Source organism: Schistocerca cancellata, chromosome 6, assembly GCF_023864275.1.
Source record: "Schistocerca cancellata isolate TAMUIC-IGC-003103 chromosome 6, iqSchCanc2.1, whole genome shotgun sequence".
Lineage (NCBI taxonomy): Eukaryota > Metazoa > Arthropoda > Insecta > Orthoptera > Acrididae > Schistocerca > Schistocerca cancellata.
The window spans coordinates 274,230,761-274,253,717 of record NC_064631.1 but is presented as its reverse complement, the minus strand read 5'-3'; the positions used below and the strand labels follow the sequence as shown (position 1 = coordinate 274,253,717).

The following is a 22,957-nucleotide window of genomic DNA, read 5'->3' as shown; positions in this document are numbered from 1 at the left end:
AGAGGAAATGAAAACTTGCCATGCAAGTCAATCCAGGGGAAGCAGAAAGCCAAAATCGTATACAGACAAGCACGGGTATAAACAAAACATACAGCAGGCACGGATTGCTGACAATCAAGCTTGCAACAATGGTATACAGCATGAGGTACAAGGCAAAGTCTGCAGTGGTTGAACAGCCCCACCTGTCTTACTGCTACCGGCAGGTAAATACTTTCCTCAGTGTGTTGAAAATCTGCAGTGGTTGAAGTATTAGAACTACCCACATGACTTACTGTTGTCAGCAGGTAAACACTTCCCTCAGTGTGTCTGTCCAGATGACATGTTACGTGCGTCCCCCATGGTAGTTGTTCACATTATTCCGCCACTAACCACGTCAGCTCACCTGCTTCCATTATGATGTCTGCTGGAGGGGATACTAAATACATCCTCACTGAAAAGGCCACCTAGGAGCAAAAATGGCTGGGCCTGGGCCGCGACCTCTGGCACAGAACCAGAGGAGAGAGCCGGAGACCTGTGCAGTGAACCGAGAGTCACAGCAATAAATCAATGAGACCCTGTGGCTGGCACCCATGCAAACATTCTGCCGGACATCATCTGTTGAGTGATATCTGCGGAAAGTAGCCAAAAAACTCGACAACACACCGACACAGGAAGAGCCAGGCATTCATGGATTACTTCATTTGAGTTTAAACGCATGCACAAAGCACTCCACCTCCATTTGGACAGTGATTCAAACGGCGTAGTAGTTACACTGTGTGATCAAAAGTATCCGGACACCTGGCTGAAAATGATTTATAAGTTCATGGCGCCCTCCATCGGTAATGCTGGAATTCAATATGGTGTTGGCCAACCCTTAGCCTTGATGACAGCTTCCGCTCTCGCAGGCATATGGTCAATCAGGTGCTGGAAGGTTTCTTGGGGAATGGCAGCCCATTCTTCATGGACTGCTGTACTGAGGAGAGGTATCGATGTTGGTCAGTGGGGACTGGCATGAAGTTGGCATTCCAAAAAATCCCAAAGGTGTTCTATAGGATTCAGGTCAGGACTCTGTGCAGGCCAGTCCATTACAGGGATGTTATTGTCATGTAACCACTCCACCACAGGCAGTGCATTATGAACAGGTGTTCGATAGTGTTGAAAGATGCAATCGCGACCCCCGAATTGCTCTTCAACAGTGGCAAGCAAGAAAATGCTTAACTCATCAATGTAGGCCTGTTCTGTGATAGTTCGACACAAAACAAGTGGTGCAAGCCCCCTCCATGAAAAACACCACCACACCATAACATCACCGCCTCCGAATTTTACTGTTGGCACTACACACATTGGCAGATGACGTTCACCAAACATTCACCATACCCACACCCTGCTATGGCATCACCACATTCTGTACCACGATTAGTCATTCCACACGTTTTTCCACTATTCAATCATCCAATGTATATGCTCCTTACACTAAGCAAGGTGTCATTTGGCATTTACCGGTGTGATGTGTGCCTTATGAGCAGCCTCTCGACCATGAAATCCAGAAATCCAAGTTTTCTCACCTGCAGCCTAACTGTCATAGTACTTGCAGCGGATCCTGATGCAGTTTGGAATTCCTGTCTGGATAGATGTGTGCCTATTACACATTACAACCCTCTTCAACTGTCGGCGGTCTCTGTCAGTGAACAGATGAGGTCGGCCTGTACGTGTCCCTTTATGTTTCCACTTCACTATCACATTGGAAACAGTGAACCTAGGGATGTTTAAGAGTGTGGAAATCTCGCGTACAGATGTATGACGTAAGTGACACCCAATTACCTGACCACATTTGTCCATGAGTTCTGCGGAGTGCCCCATTCTGCTCTCTCTTGGCATCTAATGACTGCTGAGGTCGCTGATATGGAATACCTGGCAGTAGGCGGCAGCACAATGCACCTAATATGAAAATGTTTGTTTCTGGGGGAGCCCGGATACTTTTGATCACATAGTGTAGATGCTGTATACCATTGCAAATGTAAAAGTTTTCAAACTTTCACAACACAAATTGCCAACTGTTATTGGACGTGAGGGTCCTGGGGAACGACTGACGAAGTGTGTACAGTGGCAGTCAACAATGTGGAGGACATCTTTGCCACATACAGGAAATCTGACACAGCATCGACCATCAACAACCACATGTTGTCCTAAAAGGAATGTGCGAAATCGACGTGCACTCTGTCCACAAGGGTGTTCTGAGACCAGCCAAGGAAAAAACTGGCACAGCAATGCACCCTGGTTCTATACAAAGGCCCCGAAAGCCTGCACCAGATGTTCAATGTTGCAACAGATTGCCAGCCAGCAGACGCGGCATCACGTTAATGCCTTCGTACAAGTCATACCCTACTGCAACATGTCCAGCAACTGGATTATGTGAGGACACAATGCTGGGGGATGACCACTTGACAACATTGTTCCTCTGTGACCAGCATGAAGAGTCCCTGGACAATCTTGAGTTAAATGCATAGGATAAAAAACACATGTCACACCCATACTGATCCGCACCTGAAGAGACGTGTTCTGACCAAACCACATGGACAGCCGAAATGATTGACTGGAAAAGTGGGTCGGCAGCTGTGGTAGTTGTGACCTCTCACACTGTCAATGAAAAATCTGACAGGGTTTGCAGCAAGGTATCATCTAATACAAACATGAGAGCCTCCTGCTGATCGAACTCTGGACTGGGCCCCACTGGTAGATGCAATGGAGCATCAGCATTTGCACCCAGCATGGTGGAGCAGTAATGAATGTCAAAGCAAGAATTACTGAGAAACGGGTCCATCTCTGCCATCGGTGGAAACTCTTGTCTGGGAACTTGCAACAAGTGCCAAATAGGGAAACCACTAGCTTGTGGTTGATTATGAGGAAGGACTTTAGCCAGTGCCTCCTTTCCCCAACTGTGAATAATTAAACTAAGCCGCAAAAAGTGTCTTTAAAGCATAAACGAAGGGCTGTTCAGTGCCATCCGGGCGCTGATGGTATAGAACCGTACCCAACACCATATTGAGATGTTCACCAGTCACAGTTAAAGGTATACATGGTGTAACTGCTTGAGGAATTGAAAAGCCAGGTGACAGTCTGCAGACCAGACGAACTTGATGTCCTTTTGGTAAAACTCATTAAGAGGATGGCAGATGTATGCTGTCTGGGGAATTAACTTAGCATGATATGAAATCTTGCCCTTCACTTTCCTGAGCACTGGCAGTTGACAAAGTCTTTGACACATCTGTCCATAGGGACAAGGCCAGCTCTGTTGAGCACATGTCCCAAAAAATGAACCTTTGAGGAGAAAAAATTCCAATTTTCCAGGTTGCAAATGTCATAAAGGTACTTTGTGTGACAGAAACGTCTAGAATCAACTAGTCCAAATATGGTTGATAAATTCTTGACACAGGTGAGATTTCAAAAGGCATGCAATCAAGCTGGTAAAGCCCAAAGGGTGTGTTGAGGGCTAAAGGAAGTCCAAGAAGTTTAATCCAACGGCAACTGCATGTGTGCATCGTGCAAGTCGACGTAAGGAAAATACAAACAACTCCCCCAGCTGCAGTTTCATATACAAATCCATGACATATTGCTCATTGACCATCTTTTCAAATTCGACACAAAGATGCATCATGCAGTTGGGCTCTGAAACACTACCAACAGGATGACCCACTGTATCAACAAAATACAAGAAACGACACCCTAATCCTACCAACACTGCATCTCAGCCTTTACCTTGTCGCAAATGGAGAGGGGAATCGCCTACCTGACAGCATACCCCACACACGGCCTCCATGTGTGAGCAATCCCATCGAACATGTCTAAAAGACAATCGGAAAGGAGCAGAAGGAGAACACCACCAGTGACCTGAAGAATGTTGGGGGCATGAACTATGACACAGCAACCAATGCGAACACGTTGAGCTCAAAGCAACACTGCAGACCCACTGCGCAAGAATTACCAACAGTGTCAATACATGGCAACTTGGCAGGAAGGAAGGCCACCAGTGAACCCCACAGGGCACCACGCACACCTACCTGTGCCACCTCCCAACTGTCAGAAATGACACTCCCGCCGCTGCCATTAAGCTCATACAATTTCGCAATCTGGGCAATGTCATATTAAGAAGGATAGGACATAGTCAACACCCTAATTTGAACATCAGGATCCGGTGCTAACCAGACCATCACGTCCAGAATTAGCGAGTCTGCATATGAAGTAACACATTTTGAACACTGAAAACGACGTTTGCATGAAGAGCCCTGCAAACTAGCAATCCAGGCTACATATGAGTCTCCAACACACTTGTTGTGTGGGTTAAACTGCAACCACGCATGGGTTTGATGTACAAAATGCCGTGTAAGCAATTGGTGAAGTTTTCCAAAGGGAAATTTCTCAGGCTCAGTGAAGGGCTTCAAAATTTGACAACTTCATATAGCCCCATACTGCTGGACACTAACAAGGCAGCTTTATCAACTGGATCAATGATATGCCTTACCTGGCAGTGCAGCAATAACTGGTGCATGTAATTTTCCCGCTTTTCCATAAATTCATTGAAACCAGCAAACAGCATTGAGAGCAGAGAAGAAAACTGCACAGCAGGCACCATGCCCGCAACCTGCATGGCGTGGAAGTGAAGTAACTCTGTATTCTGCTTTCGAAGTGCCCCCATCTGCTCATGCTGCTGCTCTTTCTGTAGGCACAACTGTTCCTCCCATCACTGCAGAAATGTTGGGCCCAGGGTGGCCCACAATTAACACTATGAAATAGGAAGAAAGAAATAGAAGCATCACATGTAAAAGAACATCCTTCCTTGCCACTTTAGTATCTGTGCAGGCTTGACAATGCTGCTAAACAACACTGTTGCCAAAAGGTACAGTACTGGCCAACAGTGGCTCAACAAGAAGCTGGGGTACAACCCCCCTCCCCCAAGAGGAAATGAAAACTTGCTGTGCGAGTCAATCTATGGGGAAGTAAAAAGTCCAAAATCATGTTGGTAGATGCATGGAGATATGCAAGTTGAGGACCATGGGGGCTGAACTCAGCATTACAACTGCCTTGCCTGGCCCACTGCCACTGGCAAGAAAACACTTCCATCACCAGGCTTACCCATACCACACACTGTGTTTGGTGTCAACAGTAGCTGTCCACATTATTTCATCTTAATAACCACACCAGCTCATCCGTCTCTATTGCTATGTCTGTTGGCATGGTTGGTAAACTTACATGCATAGCATTTATATATTCTAGTACATTCTGTGTTCAAATAAATACCAGCATTCTGGAATATTCAATGTTTGCATGAATAGTTGCACTCTCCATGAAGAAGTTTAGTTCTGTTTTGGCTGAATGTTGTTGTCAGTTGTAAGTGTTGAACTTCACTGACGACCCCGCCTTCGGATTTTGACTTGATTGTGGTTTCAATGCGACATTAATTGATGAACACCCACATCACTGTGACTCCAATGAAGCAACATAAAAGTTATTACCTACATGGACAGAAACAGGAATACAAGTAGCACATCATTCCTATAATTCATACATTGAGGAGACATAGATTTCAAAACTGCAGTAAGTCACACATCAGGCATTCATCTGTGTTTTCCATAGACACTGGTCATCACCCAGAGAAATGACTGAAAAGAGTCAACCCTGTCACCAAATAAAATACATGGGATAACATGATGTTTTTGGCAAATGCTTACTTTTGCTGGGCTACACAGAATGGTAAAGGTTCACAGACAACAAAGATAAGCTCAATGGCTGGAAAAAACTGAAGAAAACATTTGGTGACAATCAAAGAAAGTCAATTTTACAGAAGAGGAAATGAAGAACCGTGCCCAGCATCATGGTGAAATGCCAAAGTTGTAGGTACAGAATGTTTTGTCTTTTTTTAACATCCTGAATCCAAATGTGGCAAAAGCCAAAAAAATGCCACATTTGTCAAAAACTGACAAAATCCCACATTTGATGAAAGGAGTCACAGAAGATATGTACCAAGCTCTTCTGGTAAAGGATGCCACAACAACAGAAGAATTCATTAAGTTCTGACAGCAGATTGAGGAAATGCAGCAGCAAATATTCAGACGAGAGTTTTGATTGACTCCTGAATGTGGTCCCTATGACATTTGTGGAATACCATGACCTACCTTCTCTCATATGCCACATTTTCAAATAAACACAAACATACACACAAAATTCAAGCTTTCGCAACAAACGGTTGCTTTGTCAGGAAAGAGGGAAGGAGAGGGAAAGACGAAAGGATGTGGGTTTTAAGGGAGAGGGTAAGGAGTCATTCCAATCCTGGGAGCGGAAAGACTTACCTTAGGGGGAAAAAAGGACAGGTATACACTCGCACACACACACACATATCCATCCGCATATACAATCCCGCTCCCGGGACTGGAATGACTCCTTACCCTCTCCCTTAAAACCCACATCCTTTCGTCTTTCCCTCTCCTTCCCTCTTTCCTGACGAAGCAACCGTTTGTTGCAAAAGCTTGAATTTTGTGTGTATGTTTGTGTTTGTTTGTGTGTCTATCGACCTGCCAGCGCTTTTGTTTGGCAAGTCTCATCATCTTTCTTTTTAGATATATTTTTCCCACATGGAATGTTTCCCTCTATTATATACATTTTCAAATAAGACACACAGCATTTTGTGACAGCCAGAATGGTCAGACAGTACAAGTGACACAGCGGTATGAACACTGACCCCCTGCTGCATAATGTAATAGTGATGAGAGGAAAAGTGTATCTACCTATGGAATCAATATCCAACACCAGTCGAACACACCATAAAGAATGGACTCGGCCACTGCAGACATAAGCACCACTATCAAATGACAACCCAGCATCCAACCACCCAAGTAAAATGCCCTGCAAAAGAACAGACGTTTGAAGAACGGAGGACAGTCTGCCAGTCCATTTTCACTGTGGATGCTATGGACATGGTGTGCGCTACTGCAAAGAAAGAAAATGAGTACTCATTGTCACAACAGACCTATTCAAGCCTATCAACTGAAGATAATTATAGTTTATCTTTGGGCCGAAGCTCATCACCGTACGCTGGACAAGGTTGCTCCCCTGCATGCCATAGCTATTCATTGCCTCTGTACAGAGGTACCGAGAGCTCCTCTAGCAGCCTGTACAGAAAAACTAAGCAAGGCGTCCACCTATGGGGGTGAGGCTGCCTCTGGTGAAAATGTAATAGGATGTGAGAGGTAAAGTTACCACTGTTACCAAGATGACACGAAATTTTACTGACATCATCATCAATGGCAAATCAATCTGGTTGCTAGTCAATGGGATTTCTTTTTCCGTACTGTCAAATGCTTATCATCACCAACTAAAGAGGACTATGTTCCATGACAAAACTGACTGTGCTGTAGGTCGCAAATGGGAAATATGTCCAGCTAACAGGAACATGCATTGAAAGAATAACTATCACCACCAGAACACAGCCCTTTGAATTTGTCTTTTTAATAGAAAGTAGTCATGATGTTATTCTTGGATGGGATTTCTTGCAGGCGTAACAAGCAATCATAGACTCTAAAAGGTAAGAGCTCCAGATTGATGAGCTATTCCAACAAGCACACTCAACAAAGATTGCTCTGTGTGATTGTTTGCCAATGAAGACATCCCACCATCATCAATGACATGAGTTCCAGTCCTCAACTGAGATCCATAGTTAAACTGTCAACTGCAAAAAGCTACTTAGGCTCATAAAAGAAATCTAAATGCCAGCAATAAACATAAGATTGGCGGTGGTCAAGGAGAACACTGGAACACTGACTGCCATGAACAGCCACGACTCATCTCTACATGTACAGCAGTTGGCCAAATACTTGAAAACACAGTGAGGAATGCATGCTTGAACATACATACAGATGCTAGCCAAGCCAGCAGATTGCCTGGTTGTCTTTAACCACAAATAGTACCTGTGCAATGTTGATACATTGCAAGTGTCAGCCATGATCAGAACAGTGTTCTGTGCAGTTGTGAGTGCTTTATGTTGGAACTAAATGATTTCCAACATGGACAAACTGCTTTCATAACCAAAGTAGCCAAAGTATTTGATATTTCAAGGGCAACCATGTAGAAGATCATCATCTGCCACATCACAATGCGGACAAAGGTGTGAACCGAGTGATCGTGAAAAACGGTCGTTGAAGAGGACTGTGACAAAAAATTAGAAGGCGATAGCTGCAAAGTTCACTGCAGAACTGAATGTCACACACGCGAACCCTGTTAGCACCAAAAGAATACAAAACAGCTCCATCAACAAGGAACTGCAGAGTGAGTGGAACTCCAAAACCATCCATCAGTCATGCAAACACCCATAACAGGGAAAAGTGGTGCTGAAGCCATAACACATGGGCTCTGGAATGATGCAAGAAAGTCACTTAGTTGGATGAGTTTTGTTGCATGATGCTCACAACTTCTGGTCAAGTTTATGACCCAAGAGTGAACTATGGCAGGGGATTGGTGATGATTTGGACAGCCTAATTCAGTACTCTGCAAGGTCGCACTACTGCCAAAGATTATGTGACCATTTTGCTGGTCAGGTTGATTCCAAGGTACAATGATTATTCGCCAATAACGATGCTGTGGTCCAAGATGGCAAGGGCCCTGTTCACACAGCTCACAGTGCCCAGAACTGCTTTTGTGAGCAAAAGGATGAAATGTCACATGTCCTCTGGCCAAGACAGTCATCGGATCTCAATATTATTGAGCCTTTGTGGTCTTCTTTGTGGAGAAGGATGCACGATCGCTATCCACCTTCATCATCTTTACCGGAACTTGGCACAATTATGCAGGAAGAATTGTATAAGATTTCCTTGAAAACCATATAGGACCTGTACTAATCGATTCAAAGGAACTGTTTTGAACATCAACAGTTTTCCTACACAGTAATAAGCATTGCAGGCCCAATATGTTGTTTGCCTGGTGTTTTCACATTTTTGTTTACCCACTGCATGTGCAAATGTACAGGTGAACCAGTCCAGGAAGGGCAGCTTAATGTTACTGACAAATAATAGTGCTCTGCTACCATTACACACAATACTATTGAACTGCCACCTGTATCTAGCCTCACAAAGGAGTAACTCTGGTGAGTGCTAGCTACTCAGCATCAATCGTCAGATGCTTTCAAACCCATAGTTGAGAAAAGTCAGACCAAGCAACCCATGATAGACCACCATATAAACTCTGGGAATCACCCACTAATTAGCCATCACTCATATGGAGTGCTGCCGACTGGATGACGGATTATCTGAGAGGAAATGGAAAGATGCTGCATGATGACATCATTGAACCTTCAGAGTGTCATTGATCCTCTCCGATGATCCTTGTGAAAGACAACAATGGCATTTCTGCGTCACCTACTGACAACTGAACAAAATCATATAAAAAGATGTCTATCCATTTTTGTGCACTGACACTCTGGATTGCCTGAAAGTAGTGAGGTATTACTCAACTGAGGACATGGACACCGGCTACTGGCAAACAGAGGTTACAAGGCTGACCAGAAAAAGACACTCTTTGTATAACTCCTGACAGCCTCTATGAGTAAGTTGATGATGTGTCTTTGCTACCTGAATGACACGGTCAATTTTTGAAGACATCTGAAGAACGTGTATGCCATCTGACAACTATGCTGATGTGTGTTCAGACCACAGATCTCTTCCTCAATCCAAAGAAGTGTCTTTTAATCATCCAAAAAATAAAAACTTGAGGCATCTAGTGAATGGAGATGGAGTCCATCCCAATCCAGAGAAAATTAGAAAAGTCACAGATTTCCAGCTCTTTGGCACATCCATGATGTGAGAAGTTTCACGGAATGTGCTCATACCATCGGTGATTCTTAAAGGACTTCTGTACCACGGTACATTCCTTGCAAGAGCTGCTGCAAGGAGATGCCAAATTTGCCTGGGATGATGTGCAAGAAGGATCTTTCCTTGTCCTTAAGGATGTACAAACATATTGTACAGTTCCAGCTTTTTATGACGAGACTGCTCAGACAGAACTGCACACTGACGCTAGCAGTTTTGGGATACGTGCAATTAGAGTACAAATTCAGGAAGGTGCTGAAAAACTGATGCTTCCAGAGTTTTCTCCAAGTGCAAGAAGAATTATTCTACAAAGAGAAAGCATGCCTAGCAGATGTTTGGGTCATCAACACGTTCCGGTCATATTTATTAGCAAACCATTCACTGTCGTGATGGATCACCATTCTCCATGCTGGCAAAATAGCCTGGAGGATCTGTTGGGTTGAATGGCAAGATGGGCACTAGGCTTCAGGAGTTTGACATCACAAGAGTACAGTATAGAAAAACAGACATAAATACAAGGACGCTGATTCCCTTTCAAGCAATACTTTGGTACAACAGAGCAATGTGTACAAAAACTGTGCGTTTCCAAGTCCCACAGACAGGAAACTGTTCTCAGTACCAAGTGGTGTACCCTCTGTGCAAGTAACTGCTTTTGTTTTATATTGTTCTCAATATGTTTTAAACATTCCAGGGAAAGTTGGCTTTGTTTTGCTTTAGTATGCAAAAAACAACTGGGGTCATACGTGGCCAAGTCAAAACTATAGAACACGAAGACAGAGAGGAGTTAAAAAAACAACTATACGTCAGTCCCAATTGACATAAGAGAAGACAGCTAAAAACAGACACGAGGAGAAAGGGCTGAATAAGACACCATACAGAAATGGAGGTCCAAAACTAAAAATTAAATGGCCTTCATCATATTGCTTTGGCAGATAAAAAGTAAAATGTGGTCGACAGCCCACGCGTCATTTGCTAAAACGGCCTATAACTCAGATGGCAAACCCAAACAGAAACGTAAACGGTTAAAACATGGGCATTCCATCAGGAGGTGGCGGACAGTTAAAACTTGATTGCAATGGTTACAAACTGATGGGGTAGCGCCACTTATCAAATGATGATGGCTAAAGAGGCAGTGCCCAATATGTGGCCTAGTTAAAATGACCTCCTGGTGGGAGGGCCGAGAGGAGGTCGTCCAAGCCGCTGGGAGAGGCTAAATAAGCTGGAGCTTATTCTCGCGAAGGGAGGACCATTGGCAATGCCAGAGAGAAACCACCTCCTGACAGACAAGCAACACAGAGATCATCGGAGGAAATAGGGACTAGCAGGCTGAGGTACGAGGATGGCAGCCTTGACAGCAGCGTCAGCGGCCTCATTTCTTGGCAGACCAACAAGACCAGGAACCCACAGAAACTTCACAGTGGCTCCACCAACAAGCAAGTGACAGTTTTCCTGGGCCCACTGCACTAAGGGATGGGCAGTGTACAGCGCATATAAACTTTGAAGGGTGCTGAGCGAGTCTGAGCAAAGGACACAATTGAAAAGGCTGTGTTCCCGGATGTACTCCATCACCTGATACAGGGTGAAGAGCTTGGCTGTAAATACTGAGCATTGTGCTGGAAGCTGATATCGAAAGGCATGGGTGCCAATGACAAAGGCACACCTGACCCCACTGTCAGTCCGAGAGCCATCAGTGTATACAAAGGTACTATCACAAAGTTCCATGCAAAAGTCATGAAACTGAAGGCAATAGAGGCAGGCTGGAGTAGAGCCCTTAGGAAGCGAATGAAAGCCAACGTTAACATGGGCCACTTCATGAAGAGTTTACACCCACCGAGAAAGCTGCAGGTAGTGTGAAGTTAAGCCGCCATAGCAAGTGCCGAAAGTGGACTCCAGGAGGTAACATGAAGACGGACGCGCCCCATACAGGCAATCAAAGGCATCATCAACAAAGGAGGCACTGGATGGGTGGCCACGCATGGCAGACAAATGGCATGCATACCTGCTGAAGAGAAAGTCATGGCAGTAGGACAGTTGTAGTTCAGCACCTTCAGCATACAGACTCTCAAGCTGGCTTGTATAAAAGGCACTAGTGGCCAAACGGATGCCACGGTGGTGGATAGTGTTGAGACGTTGTAAGAGGGATGGACATGCAGATGCATAAACAAAGCACTCATAGTCGAGTTTTGAATGGACAAGGGACCGGTACAAACGGAGGAGGGTGGTTCGATCAGCATCCCAGGAAGTACTATTCAGGACACATAGGACATTGAGGAACGGAATACAGAGGGCTGCCAGGTAAGACACATGGGAGGACCAAGGGAGTTTCCTATCGAGCATGAGCCCCAGGAATTTCGCAGATTCAACGAACAGAAAGGCAATAGCCCCAGATTTCAAGATGATGGGAGAAACCAATTGTGTCACCAGAAATTCATACAGACGATTTTGTCAGTTTAAAAGAGAAAGCCACTGTCGATGCTCCATGAGTAAAGATGATCAAGACATCACTGAAGACGCCGGTCAGAGAGACATGTCAGTGGAGAATTCAATAGATGTCAAAATCGTCAACAAAAAGGGAGCTGGAGATGCCTGGCAGGAGATAGGCCATGATAGGGTTAATCGCAATAGCAAAGAGGATGATGCTCAGGATGGAACCCAGGGGCACACCGTTTTCATGGATAAAGGCGTCTGACAAGACAGAACCCACACGCACCTTGAAAACTCTGTCTTTTATAAGTTCCTAAAGGAAGCATGGCACGTGGCCACGGAAGCCCCACTGTAATGAGTATGGAGGATACCAGTTCTCCATCGGGTGTCGTACGCCTTCTCCAAATTGAAAAACATGGTCACTGTAAAAAAAGGCCATTCATGACGTGGGTGGACAAAATAACGAGATGGTCAATTGAGGAATGCCATGCTCGAAATCCACACTGTGCATTTGTCAGTAAATTGCAAGACTCAAGCCATCATACCAGACAGGCATGAATCATATGTTCCATCACCCTGCAAACGCAGCTGGTAAGAGAGATGGGACAGTAGCTAGAAGGGAGGTTTTTGTCCTTACTGGGCTTAGGTATGGGTATGACGGTGGCTTCATACCAACGTCCAGGAAATGTGCCCTCTGCCCAGATGCGGTTGTACATTTTAAACAGAAAGTGCTTGCCCGCAAGAGGAAGGTGCCGCAACATCTGAATGTGGATGGTGTCTGGGCCTCAGATGGAGGATCAGGATGAACTGAGAGCATGAGCTAGCTCCCTCATAGTAAAGGTGACATTGTACCACTCACGAGTCGGAGAAGAGAAGGGTATCACCTGAGCCTACTCTGCTTGTTTCTGATGGAGGAAGTTGGAGATAGCAATAAGGGTCCACGATGACATCGTCTGCTACTGTCAGGCCGGAAATAGGGGAATGGATCTCTGTCTCTCTGTCCCAGTGAGCTGTCGGAGGTTGGCCCACACAACAGAGGAAGGAGTGGAACTGTTAAAAGAACTAGTGAATGAAATCCAGCTAGCTCTTTTGCTATCCCGAAGAACCCGATGACAATTTGCATGCATCTGTTTATAATGAATGCAGTTTGCCATAGTAGGATGCGGTGAGAAAGTCTCTGCCCGCGAATCGTGTCGTGGCATGCCTCAGTCCACCAAGGGACTGGGAAAAGATGTGGTAAAAATGAAGTGTGAGGAATGGAACTTCCCGCAGCAGTAAGGATAACGTTTGTGAAATATTCCACCTGGTCATCCCAACTGGGGAAATCTTGTTCTTCGAAGGTCATCAGAAAGGAGTAAAGCTGCCAGTCAGCCTTAGTAAGCTTCCATTTGGGTGCGCACGAAGATGGGGTAGGAGTCAGCAAACGGATAGTACACGGGAAATGGTCGCTCGAGTAGGTGTCAGAAAGAATGGACCACTCAAGATGATGGGCAAACATGGGCAGTGCAGAAGGATAGGTCCAAATGCAAATAAGTGTGCGAGGAGTCGGAAAGGAAAGTGGGTGCTTCATTGTTAAGGCAAAAGAGGTTAAGTTGGTTAAGAAGGTCAGCCAAGAGAGAAAATCCGTGACAGGTCCCGGGAGAAACCCAAAGGGGATGATAGGCATTAAAGTCACCGAGTAGCAAAAATAGGGGAAGTAGCTGCCCAATAAGCTGAAAGGAGTTTGCTCCGGTGACAATGAATGATGGAGGGACACAAATGGTACAGTGGGAAAAAGTCAGGTGGGGAAGGAAAAGGTGAACTGCAACAGCTTGAAGATGGGTATCAGCGAGATGGGCTGACTATGAATGTCATCCCGTATGAGCAGCACGATGCCCCCAAGAGATGGAATGCCAACCTCAGGGGGAATGCCAAAATGAACCAATAAGAAATGTGAAAGCTCAAAGCAATCGGGAGGGGAGGGGGTGGGAGAGCGCACAATATCGTTTCCTGAAGGCAGAGTACAAGGAGATGCTGCAATGCTAAAAACAGCAGTAAATCCTCTTTATGGGAACGAAGGCTGCAAATGTTCCACTGGAAGAGAGTCACGATGAGGCAGAGATGTAGAGGTGTCACCATAGCGGCTGCCAAGTGACAGCCTGTGAAGGGTTGCTACTATAAGGCTCAGAAGTAGGAGGATCCTACTCCATGGGGTCCACAGAAGCGTCGGCTTGCTTGTGTGGTCAGTCTGTGGAGTCCAATGCTGAAAAATGGTTGGTGGTGCGCACTGGCCACATGGAGGCCTGCCGGGCTAAGGTATCCTGTGGCAACACCGTCGAAGAGGATCTCTGAGTCAGCGAAGGAGAAGACCGTTTGTTTGCCTTTGGTGGACTTCTTCGAGCCTTTCCGGTTAGAGGAAGACTCGGGTGTTGTCTGGCTGAAGTATTCATGGGAGTACACCTTCTGTCCTGTCTGACCTACCGGTTGTGTAACAGTCACTTCGCCCCTCGAGGCGAGGGTTTGATGGCTTGTTGCACAGCCGGATGGGGGGATGGTGACACTACCTTGACACTGGGCAATTTCACAACCTCAGAGCTGAATTGGAGATCACATGTCTGCTTGGTCATGTCCTTCATGGAGCACGGGGTAACAAGAACAGAACTATAGATGCCAGACAGGAGAATGCAGGGTTTGTGACTAGCCAGTAACTTGTGAGCGCCTGGGTAAGGCACTTTTTCGTTTACCCAGATCTCTTGGGCAGCCCACTCATAAAGATACACAGGACAATGCTGAGAGGAGGCGGCATGGCCGCCATTCCAGTTGATACTACGGGGACAAGGAGGTGGACAATTGCCCTCGTGCGGATCCGTATCACAGGTTACACATTTGGCTGGGTGTCGACAAGACGTTCTAGTGCTGATGAAACGGGTTCAGAATGTACGGTCGAACTGTGATAATTTCATAGCCTGCTTTGATCTTGGACAGAAGCACCACTCTATCAAAGGTGAGAAAAAGAGTGCAGGTGGGCAGTAAGGAAGAAGCTACCTTCTTCATTACGTGATGGACGGCACTGACAACCTGATCAGAGAGGTAAGACTGGATTTCGGCCTCAGTTAGATCGTCTAGCAGCCTGGTGTAAATTACATCAAGGAAAAAATTAAAAGTTCTACGGGCCTCGACACGAACAGGGTAGCCGTGGAGAAGCGAGGCAGCAAACAGTTGTTATGCCTGAGAATCAGAAGGTCTCCAAAAGCAAAGTGCCATTCCATAAATGAGAGCAGGATTTCACAGGGCTGACAATTGCATCAACATCTTTCTGAATAACACACGGATATTCCGTGGTGAAGGACTGACTGGCTTCAGTACATGAGACAACGAGGAACCATGGTGCAGCAGGAAGATTCTTTGAATCATTAGGCTCTTTATGTTTACATTTTGCAGACATTGATTGTGAAGATGGGTGACTCATTGAGAGAAAATCCCCCATGACTGCCAGCGTCTCAAGCGGGCACACTCGCCTTAGGTGATTGTTCACACCTCAGTTCACACCTCCCGAACACCTGACTGAGGAACCAATCGGTGATTTGGGAAGGTTGCAGATCAGGCAATCACCCCTCCCTGGGCTTGGCCTGTACCAGGGGGTACTTACGAACCCTACCTGTTGAACCGGGGCTGGGAATTATGCTTTACCCAGTCACCTGTTACACATCAGACACGTGGGCTGGCATTCAGGGGCACACAGGGAGGAAGAAGAAAAAGAGGAAATCCAAACGCCCAAAGCATTCCCAATAACACCCCAGATATGTTCCCCAAGGGAGGGAAAAAAGAATAGCAAGAGGATAGACATGCAGCATGAAAGGGAAAAAAATGCTGCAATGGCTGGGGCCCCATGGTAGCCAAGCATGAACCCACCAAAGAGTGGCGAGCTCCCTTCGCCATTTTACTGATGCACACTGATAAAATGACTGATACTGTAAAATTTATGGTGAAATAAATTTAAAGCTGAGATGGTAATCTTTGGCTCAAAATTTCTGTCTGTTCTGTTCTAGCAACACCACTGCCAGGGCATAAAATTGCAAAGTACTTAAGGTGTGTGATAGTATGTCCAAAATCAGATTCTGGCTGTCAGAGTGTTCACTCCATACAGTACTACCCTATATCATTCTCCAAGGACTGGAAAGAGCATCTGACGCTGTCTGTGACTGGTCAGGAACCCCTTTGCCACTCATCAAGATAAGTATTAATTTGCAACACAACACAGCATAACAATCACTTCGAAATGGCTGTGTATGCAAGGTTCTGTATTGGACCACTGAGCCTGCAGGCGGCAGTCGCCGAATGCAAAAATGTGAGCTTCTTGGTAAATTTCATGACTCCAGATTAACAGGAAGTATCACATAGGTTTTGATGGGTACATTTGTGAATATCGGAATATGACATAAATAGCCACGTCTTTCGAGGCCATATCTTTCAATTGCATTGATTTAAAACATTTAATTTTTTACATCACCAAGGGATCATAGCACTTAATACGTGACATAAATTTCAACTTGATATATCTACTGGTTCTTCAATAAAGGGGTTCTGAAAAGTCCGATGGACAGGCAGGCAGGCAGGCAGACAAAGTGATCCTATAAGAGTTCTGTTTATACCGAATGAGGTGCGGAACCATGAAAAGGATACCTTAATTTCAATGACTTGCACCAACTAATGTCCCTGTATGTTCCTCAGTGTTCTTATGCTCATGGTATCTAGTGAAACTACCAGAAGAAAGAAATATTTTTAGTAGCATCAACATTGTAAGTTTTACGGACCCACATACTAGTCTTAATGCTATGTGACATACCCTTTGTACAAATAACTACCTTTGTTTTATATCATTTGTGATAATCATGAAGGGCTCCAGGGAAAGTGGAAACTCTTCATAATTTTGCTGATACTGACTGATAAAATGACCAACACTGCAGAATTTATAGAGAAATAAATTTAAAGCTGGAATGGTAAGCCTTAACTCAAAATTTCTATCTGTTGTGTAATAGTGACATCACTACCAGCACATAAAATTGTTAAGTACTTAAGGTCGTAATTTTTTGTGAGCATACCAAAAATTATTTTCCAGTTGACACACTGGGTATAGCAGGAGAGCATACTTCAATACTTATTTAAGGGACTTATTCACTACTTTTCTCTTCACAATTACATAGCTTTTCAAGCTTATTTTCCAGTTTAAGTTTCTTTAGATACAGCAAGCTCTAGAACAACTACACACATCAATACACAGTTTTCTCTGGAAAACACAACGCCGTACCTGTGACTCTGGCCAGTCCTTCAGGGGGTTCCTCCTCACATCGATCACATAGCAATATTTGAACTTCAGGCTCAAACTCCTTAAGGAATGACAACCAACCTTCAACAGCAGAAAGACCATCACTCTGAAAATAATTAACATAGAATGTTATGAATTGATAACATAGTTCTACTTAAGTTAACAATACAGCCAGATATGCTGCAGAACAAGGTGGTTATTATGATGTATTTCTAGTTGTTACAAATGAAAATTACGTGGTGATGTAAATATGTGAAACTGTGCATGCAACAATTCTGTCCCAAAAATCTTATAGCCATAAATGCAAGTGATGATTTTCCATAAAAATCTTATAAATACAGATCTCCACTGTCCAGACTGTCATTGCCAAATTTCAATGTATTACTGATAAATAAACTTCAATCTGCACAACACTGTAAAATCATTTTAAGTGATCATATGAAATGCACAAACATATTAACAATATTGTAAATATGTCATATGTCAAATGTATACATCAGCCTATTCATGTGCTTGAAATTCATGGAGTGTATTGCTGCCAAGCAGTGCTCTGCAACCATTGACCAACATGGTTATTCAAAATGTGTGTACCTCTGGTGTTCAGAGCAGCACTCTTCTGTAAGTCTAAATGTTTGGTCTGTGTGTGACCGACTGCATTGGATAATGATCTGTTAAGCTCCTAACTTTTAGAGGTAAAAATGGTCTTTTATGCTGCCAAGGAACTACAATTTTCGCAGATGGCCCGAAAACGCATCACATCTCATGCTTGTCAATAATCCTTCCTGACAGGTCACCAGTGGCGTTTCAAAGACAGGTGGTCACTTGGTTTCTCTGCCTACCCCTGGTATAACCAGGAATGTCCTTTCCAGTTACTATAAACGGAGGTGACTTTGTGCCACATGGGTGGCTTTGTGCCAATTGCACCTCCTTCTAAACAAATGTCTCCTGGCAGTTTGCATTCTCCCAACCAGAAGTGTTAAACACCCTCAAAGTTGACTGGAAATTTGTACAATCAGCACACGCATTAATCATTTTCATCTGCCTTCAGATGTTCCCACCAAATCATCTGATATTGTCTGCCCATTTTGCAGGCAAGTTCATATGTCTAAAAATTTCTATTGCATCTCACAGAAGGGAGGATGTCAGCTAAACGAAGTCAGAATACAGTTCTGAGCCATTATCGTAAGACACCACTCAGCTGCATCAGTGTGGCTCCATGAGGGAACTGTCAGCAAGAGCAATGCGACACCAGTGCTGGGATGGGTCAGTGTACGAGACCAGCTGGACAAATTGGGTAGATGGTTGGTTGATTGGAGTTGAAGGGACCAAACAGCAAGGTCATCAGTCCCTTGTTTCAAATGTGGTCCATTCAGATAATTTCACATCTCAGAAAAGTCAGAATGATAAAAGGGGAAAGGCTAAAAAACATAAAAGTGCAGTCGTGTTGTCAGTGGTAAAAACAAAATGAGGTAAGTCAGCAAGAGAGCGACCTCAAGGCTATGTTAGAGGCAGGAAATATCCTACCTCTGAAGCAGTAGAGGCAAGATCACCTGCGACTTAAAAGTGTTCAACCACTAGAACGTAGAAGTGCGTATGGGAAAAGGAGACTAACCAATTCTAAAAAGTGATAAAAACAGAGTAAAAGGGGAAGAAAAGAGGATCTTGGCCAGGGAGGGGAGTCAGGAATCTCTAAACACAGCTTACAGTGGGAGATACCCCAACACTCACCGCCCTGCCCCAACACCAGAGTGAGGTTAAAAACCTTAAAATTGAGAATAAAAACCACTTTCCCAGAGGAAACAGAGAATCAGTTCGACCATCCGGGAATCATCAGCCAACATTAAAGGTAAAGTGCGGAGAAGTCTGTACTTGGTACGCAGAGCCAAAAGAAGGGGGTATTCCACCAAAATGTGGGCTACTGACTGGAAGGCTCCACAACCACAAAGTGGGGGTGGCTCTTTACGCAAACGAAAACCATGGGTCAGCCTGGTATGGCTGATGCGGAGAGGACACAGTGTGTGTCGAGTCCTTTCGGGAGAGGTGAAAGGAAGAACGCCACGGGTCTGGTGTCACCTTAATCACACGAAGTTTATTAGACCGGGAGGTAGCCTCCCAAGAGTTGGCCCGTGACTGTGCGAAGTGGGATTTGATGTGGAGCCGTAAATCCGCTGCTCCCCCAGCCAAACGATCAGCAAGCTCATTACCTGGGATACCCATATGGCCAGGGACGCAAAGGAAGTCAACAGAACAAGCAGCACAGTGAAGATCAGCGAGATGGTCATGGATGGCCGAGAAAAAGGGATGGCGCGAAAAACACCGGTCAATAGCCAGAAGGCCACTCATTGAGTCCGTACATAACAAAACGTGGTTGTGTTGGGACTGTTTAATAAAGGTAAGGGACTTGCAAATTGCCATCATTCCACAGTAAACACCCCACATGTAGGTGGCAGCAGATGATTTTCCATGCCAACAGAGGACGTGAAAGCATATCCCACACGATCAGCAGATTTAGAGCCATCGGTGTAAAAAACAACAGCATCCTGAAACTCCCATAAAATTTGACGGAAAATGGAACGGAACACTATTGGGGGTGGGGGGGTGGGGGGGGGGGGGGGGGGGGGAATGGAATCTTTCGGACCTCAGCAGAGATCCATCCAAATTTGGCGACGAGGAACTAACCAATGGGGAGGGAGGGAGGGGGGGGGGTCAGAGGGAGCGTGGAAGACAGGACAAAGAAGGAAACTGAAAATCACGGCGAAGAGACGCAAGGCAGAGCCCAACCGGTAAACCCGCCCGAGGGCGGGAATCAGGTGGGCGACGTCCATGGTCTGGGAACAGGATAGAATAGGAAGGATGAGTGGGAGAGGAACGGACAGTGATTGCATAAGACACCAGAAGCTGGGACTGCCAAACAGAAAGGGGGAGGGGGGGGGGGGGGGGTAGGATCCCAGCTTCAACCGGGAGACTATCAACAGGACTAGTATGGAAGGCACCAGTGGCCAAACGGATACCACGATGGTGGACTGGATCCAGCACGTGCAGTGTGGAAGAAGCAGCCGAACCATAAACTTGACAACCATGGTCCAAGCGAGACGGAACTAAACCACGGTCAAGGCGGAGAAGGATGGAGCGGTCCGCACCCCAAGAGGTGTGGGCAAGCAAGCGAAGAACATCGAGTTTACAGAAACATCCTAGCTGCAGAAGTCTGATATGAGGCAGCCAAATGAGCTTGTTGTCGAAAAGAAGACCCAAGAAATGAAACTGTGGGACCACAGGCAATCATTGTGCATCAAGATAGAGCTCCAGATCGGGGTGGATCATAGTACGGCGACAAAAGTCGACCACCCGCGATTTTAAAGGAGAGAATTGAAACCCATGTGAGAGGGTCCATGCAGAGGCACGCCGTATAGCTCCCTGGAGCTACCGCTCTGCAGAGGCCATCAAAGAGGAACTAACCCAAATGCAGAAATCATCCACATACAGAGCAGGGGCGACCAAAGGACCGACAGAGGCCACAAGTCCATCGATGGCAATTAGGAAAAGAAGTACACTCAATACAGAACTCTGTGGGATGCCAGTCTCCTGGGACCGTGGAGAACTAAAACAGTACCAACCCGAACCCTGAACGACCGATGGAACAGGAACTGGCATATAAGAATTGGGAGTGGGCCCCAAAGACCTCACTGATGTAGTGTAAGATGTGATGGCACCAAGCCGTGTCATAGGCCTTGCAAGGGTTGAAAAATACTGCAACCAAATGGCAGCGCTGGGAAAAAGCCTGCCGTACTGCGGATTCCAAGCGAAGTAAATGATCTATCGGAGACTGTCCCTCTCGGAAGCCACACTGGTAAGGGGACAATAGATCCCAAGATTCGAGGACCCAATTGAACCGACAGGCTACCATCTGTTCACGTAACATGCAAACAACATTTGTCAGACTAATTGGCCGATAGCTTTCAACAAATAGGGGGTTCTTACCAGGCTTAAGGACAGGAATCACGATGCAATCCCTCCACTGAGAAGGGAAGTCGCCCTGGAGCCAAATATGGTTAAACACCTGGAGAAGATGTTGTCATTGTGGAGCACTGAGATACTGAAGCAGTTGGTTATGAATGGAGTCTAGGCCAGAGAAGAAGAAAGTGCGGAAAGAAATTCCCATTCAGTAAAAGGTTTGTTGTAAGATTCTGACTGACAAGGGGTAAAACATAAGGCGGAAGCTTCGGCCCACTGTTTCTGGTGAAGGAAAGCAGCCAGATAGAAGGCTGATGCTGACGCCATTGCAAAATGGGTCACAAGATGTTACGCAAGAATCAATGGGTCTGTACAAAGGCCATCTGGGAGGTGAAGGCCTGGGAGGGTGGACTGCCAATGGCAACCTTGGAGAGAGCGAAGTGTAGCCCATACCCATGACTTAGTAACAGTAGAACCGAGGGAAGAAACAAAGCGTTCCCAACATATCCTTTTGCTCTGTTTGATTAAATAACGGGCTTCAGCGCGAAGGCGTTTAAATATAATAAGGTTGGCAATGGATGGGTGCCTCTTAAGGTGTTGCAAAGCTCGACGGCGATCATGGATGGCAATGGCTGTACTCCACCACGGGACTTGCCAGCGGCGAAATGGCCCAGATGCCCGCGGTACAGCAAGGGTAGCAGCGTGAACAATCACGTCAGACACATCACGTAGGATGTCATCAATACAACCTGACAAGGAGGGAGAAAACAAGACCTGTGTAGTGTATCGGCGCATTGGAAAGACCAACGAGGTAACCTGTCCATCGGGGAGCGGGAAGGGAGCGAGAGAATCAATGGGAAATGGTCACTATCACAAAGGTTGTCGTGTGGCGACCAGTGTAATGAAGGGAGGAGGGAGGGAGAAGAAAGAGAAAGATCAATTGCAGAAAAGGTACAATGACTGGCACTGAAATGAGTAGGGAAGCCATCATTAAGAAGGCACAAGTCGTGGTCTGCAATAAACTGGTCTATGAGAAGACCTCGTCTAGATGGAAATGCACTGCCCCACAAGGGATGATGAGCATTAAAAACCCCGAGAAGGAGGAAGGGAGGAGGAAGTTGTTGAAGGAGGGCAGTTAGGGCAGCAGGTGTAAGAGTCCTGTCAGGAGGGAGATAAAGATTGCAAACCGTGACCCCAGAGTCCAGGTGGACACTAACAGCAACCGCTTCCAATGTAGTTTGAAGAGGAATCCACATTCTAGCAACGTCTGTACGGACCAACGTACAAACGCCACAAGAGGCCCGCAGGGGACCGACCTGATTTCGACAGAAAACACAGAACCCACAAAGGGTCGGTGATTGATCATCAGTAAAATGAGATTCCTGTAGAACCACACTAGCTGCAGAGTAAGACAAACTAAGGGATTTCAACTCCAGAAGGTGACGAT

The 22,957-nt window shown here is 45.6% G+C and overlaps 1 protein-coding gene across 1 annotated transcript in view; it reads right to left on the bottom strand.

Annotated features, from left to right (window-relative positions):
• LOC126190776 (alpha- and gamma-adaptin-binding protein p34-like) overlaps positions 1-22,957 on the bottom strand; it is an 86,481-nt gene that overhangs the window by 43,162 nt on the left and 20,362 nt on the right. Inside the window, exon 3 of the mRNA XM_049931317.1 lies at positions 17,542-17,665. Coding sequence (XP_049787274.1) covers positions 17,542-17,665 — 124 coding nt within the window. The remainder of the gene's footprint in view (positions 1-17,541; positions 17,666-22,957) is intronic.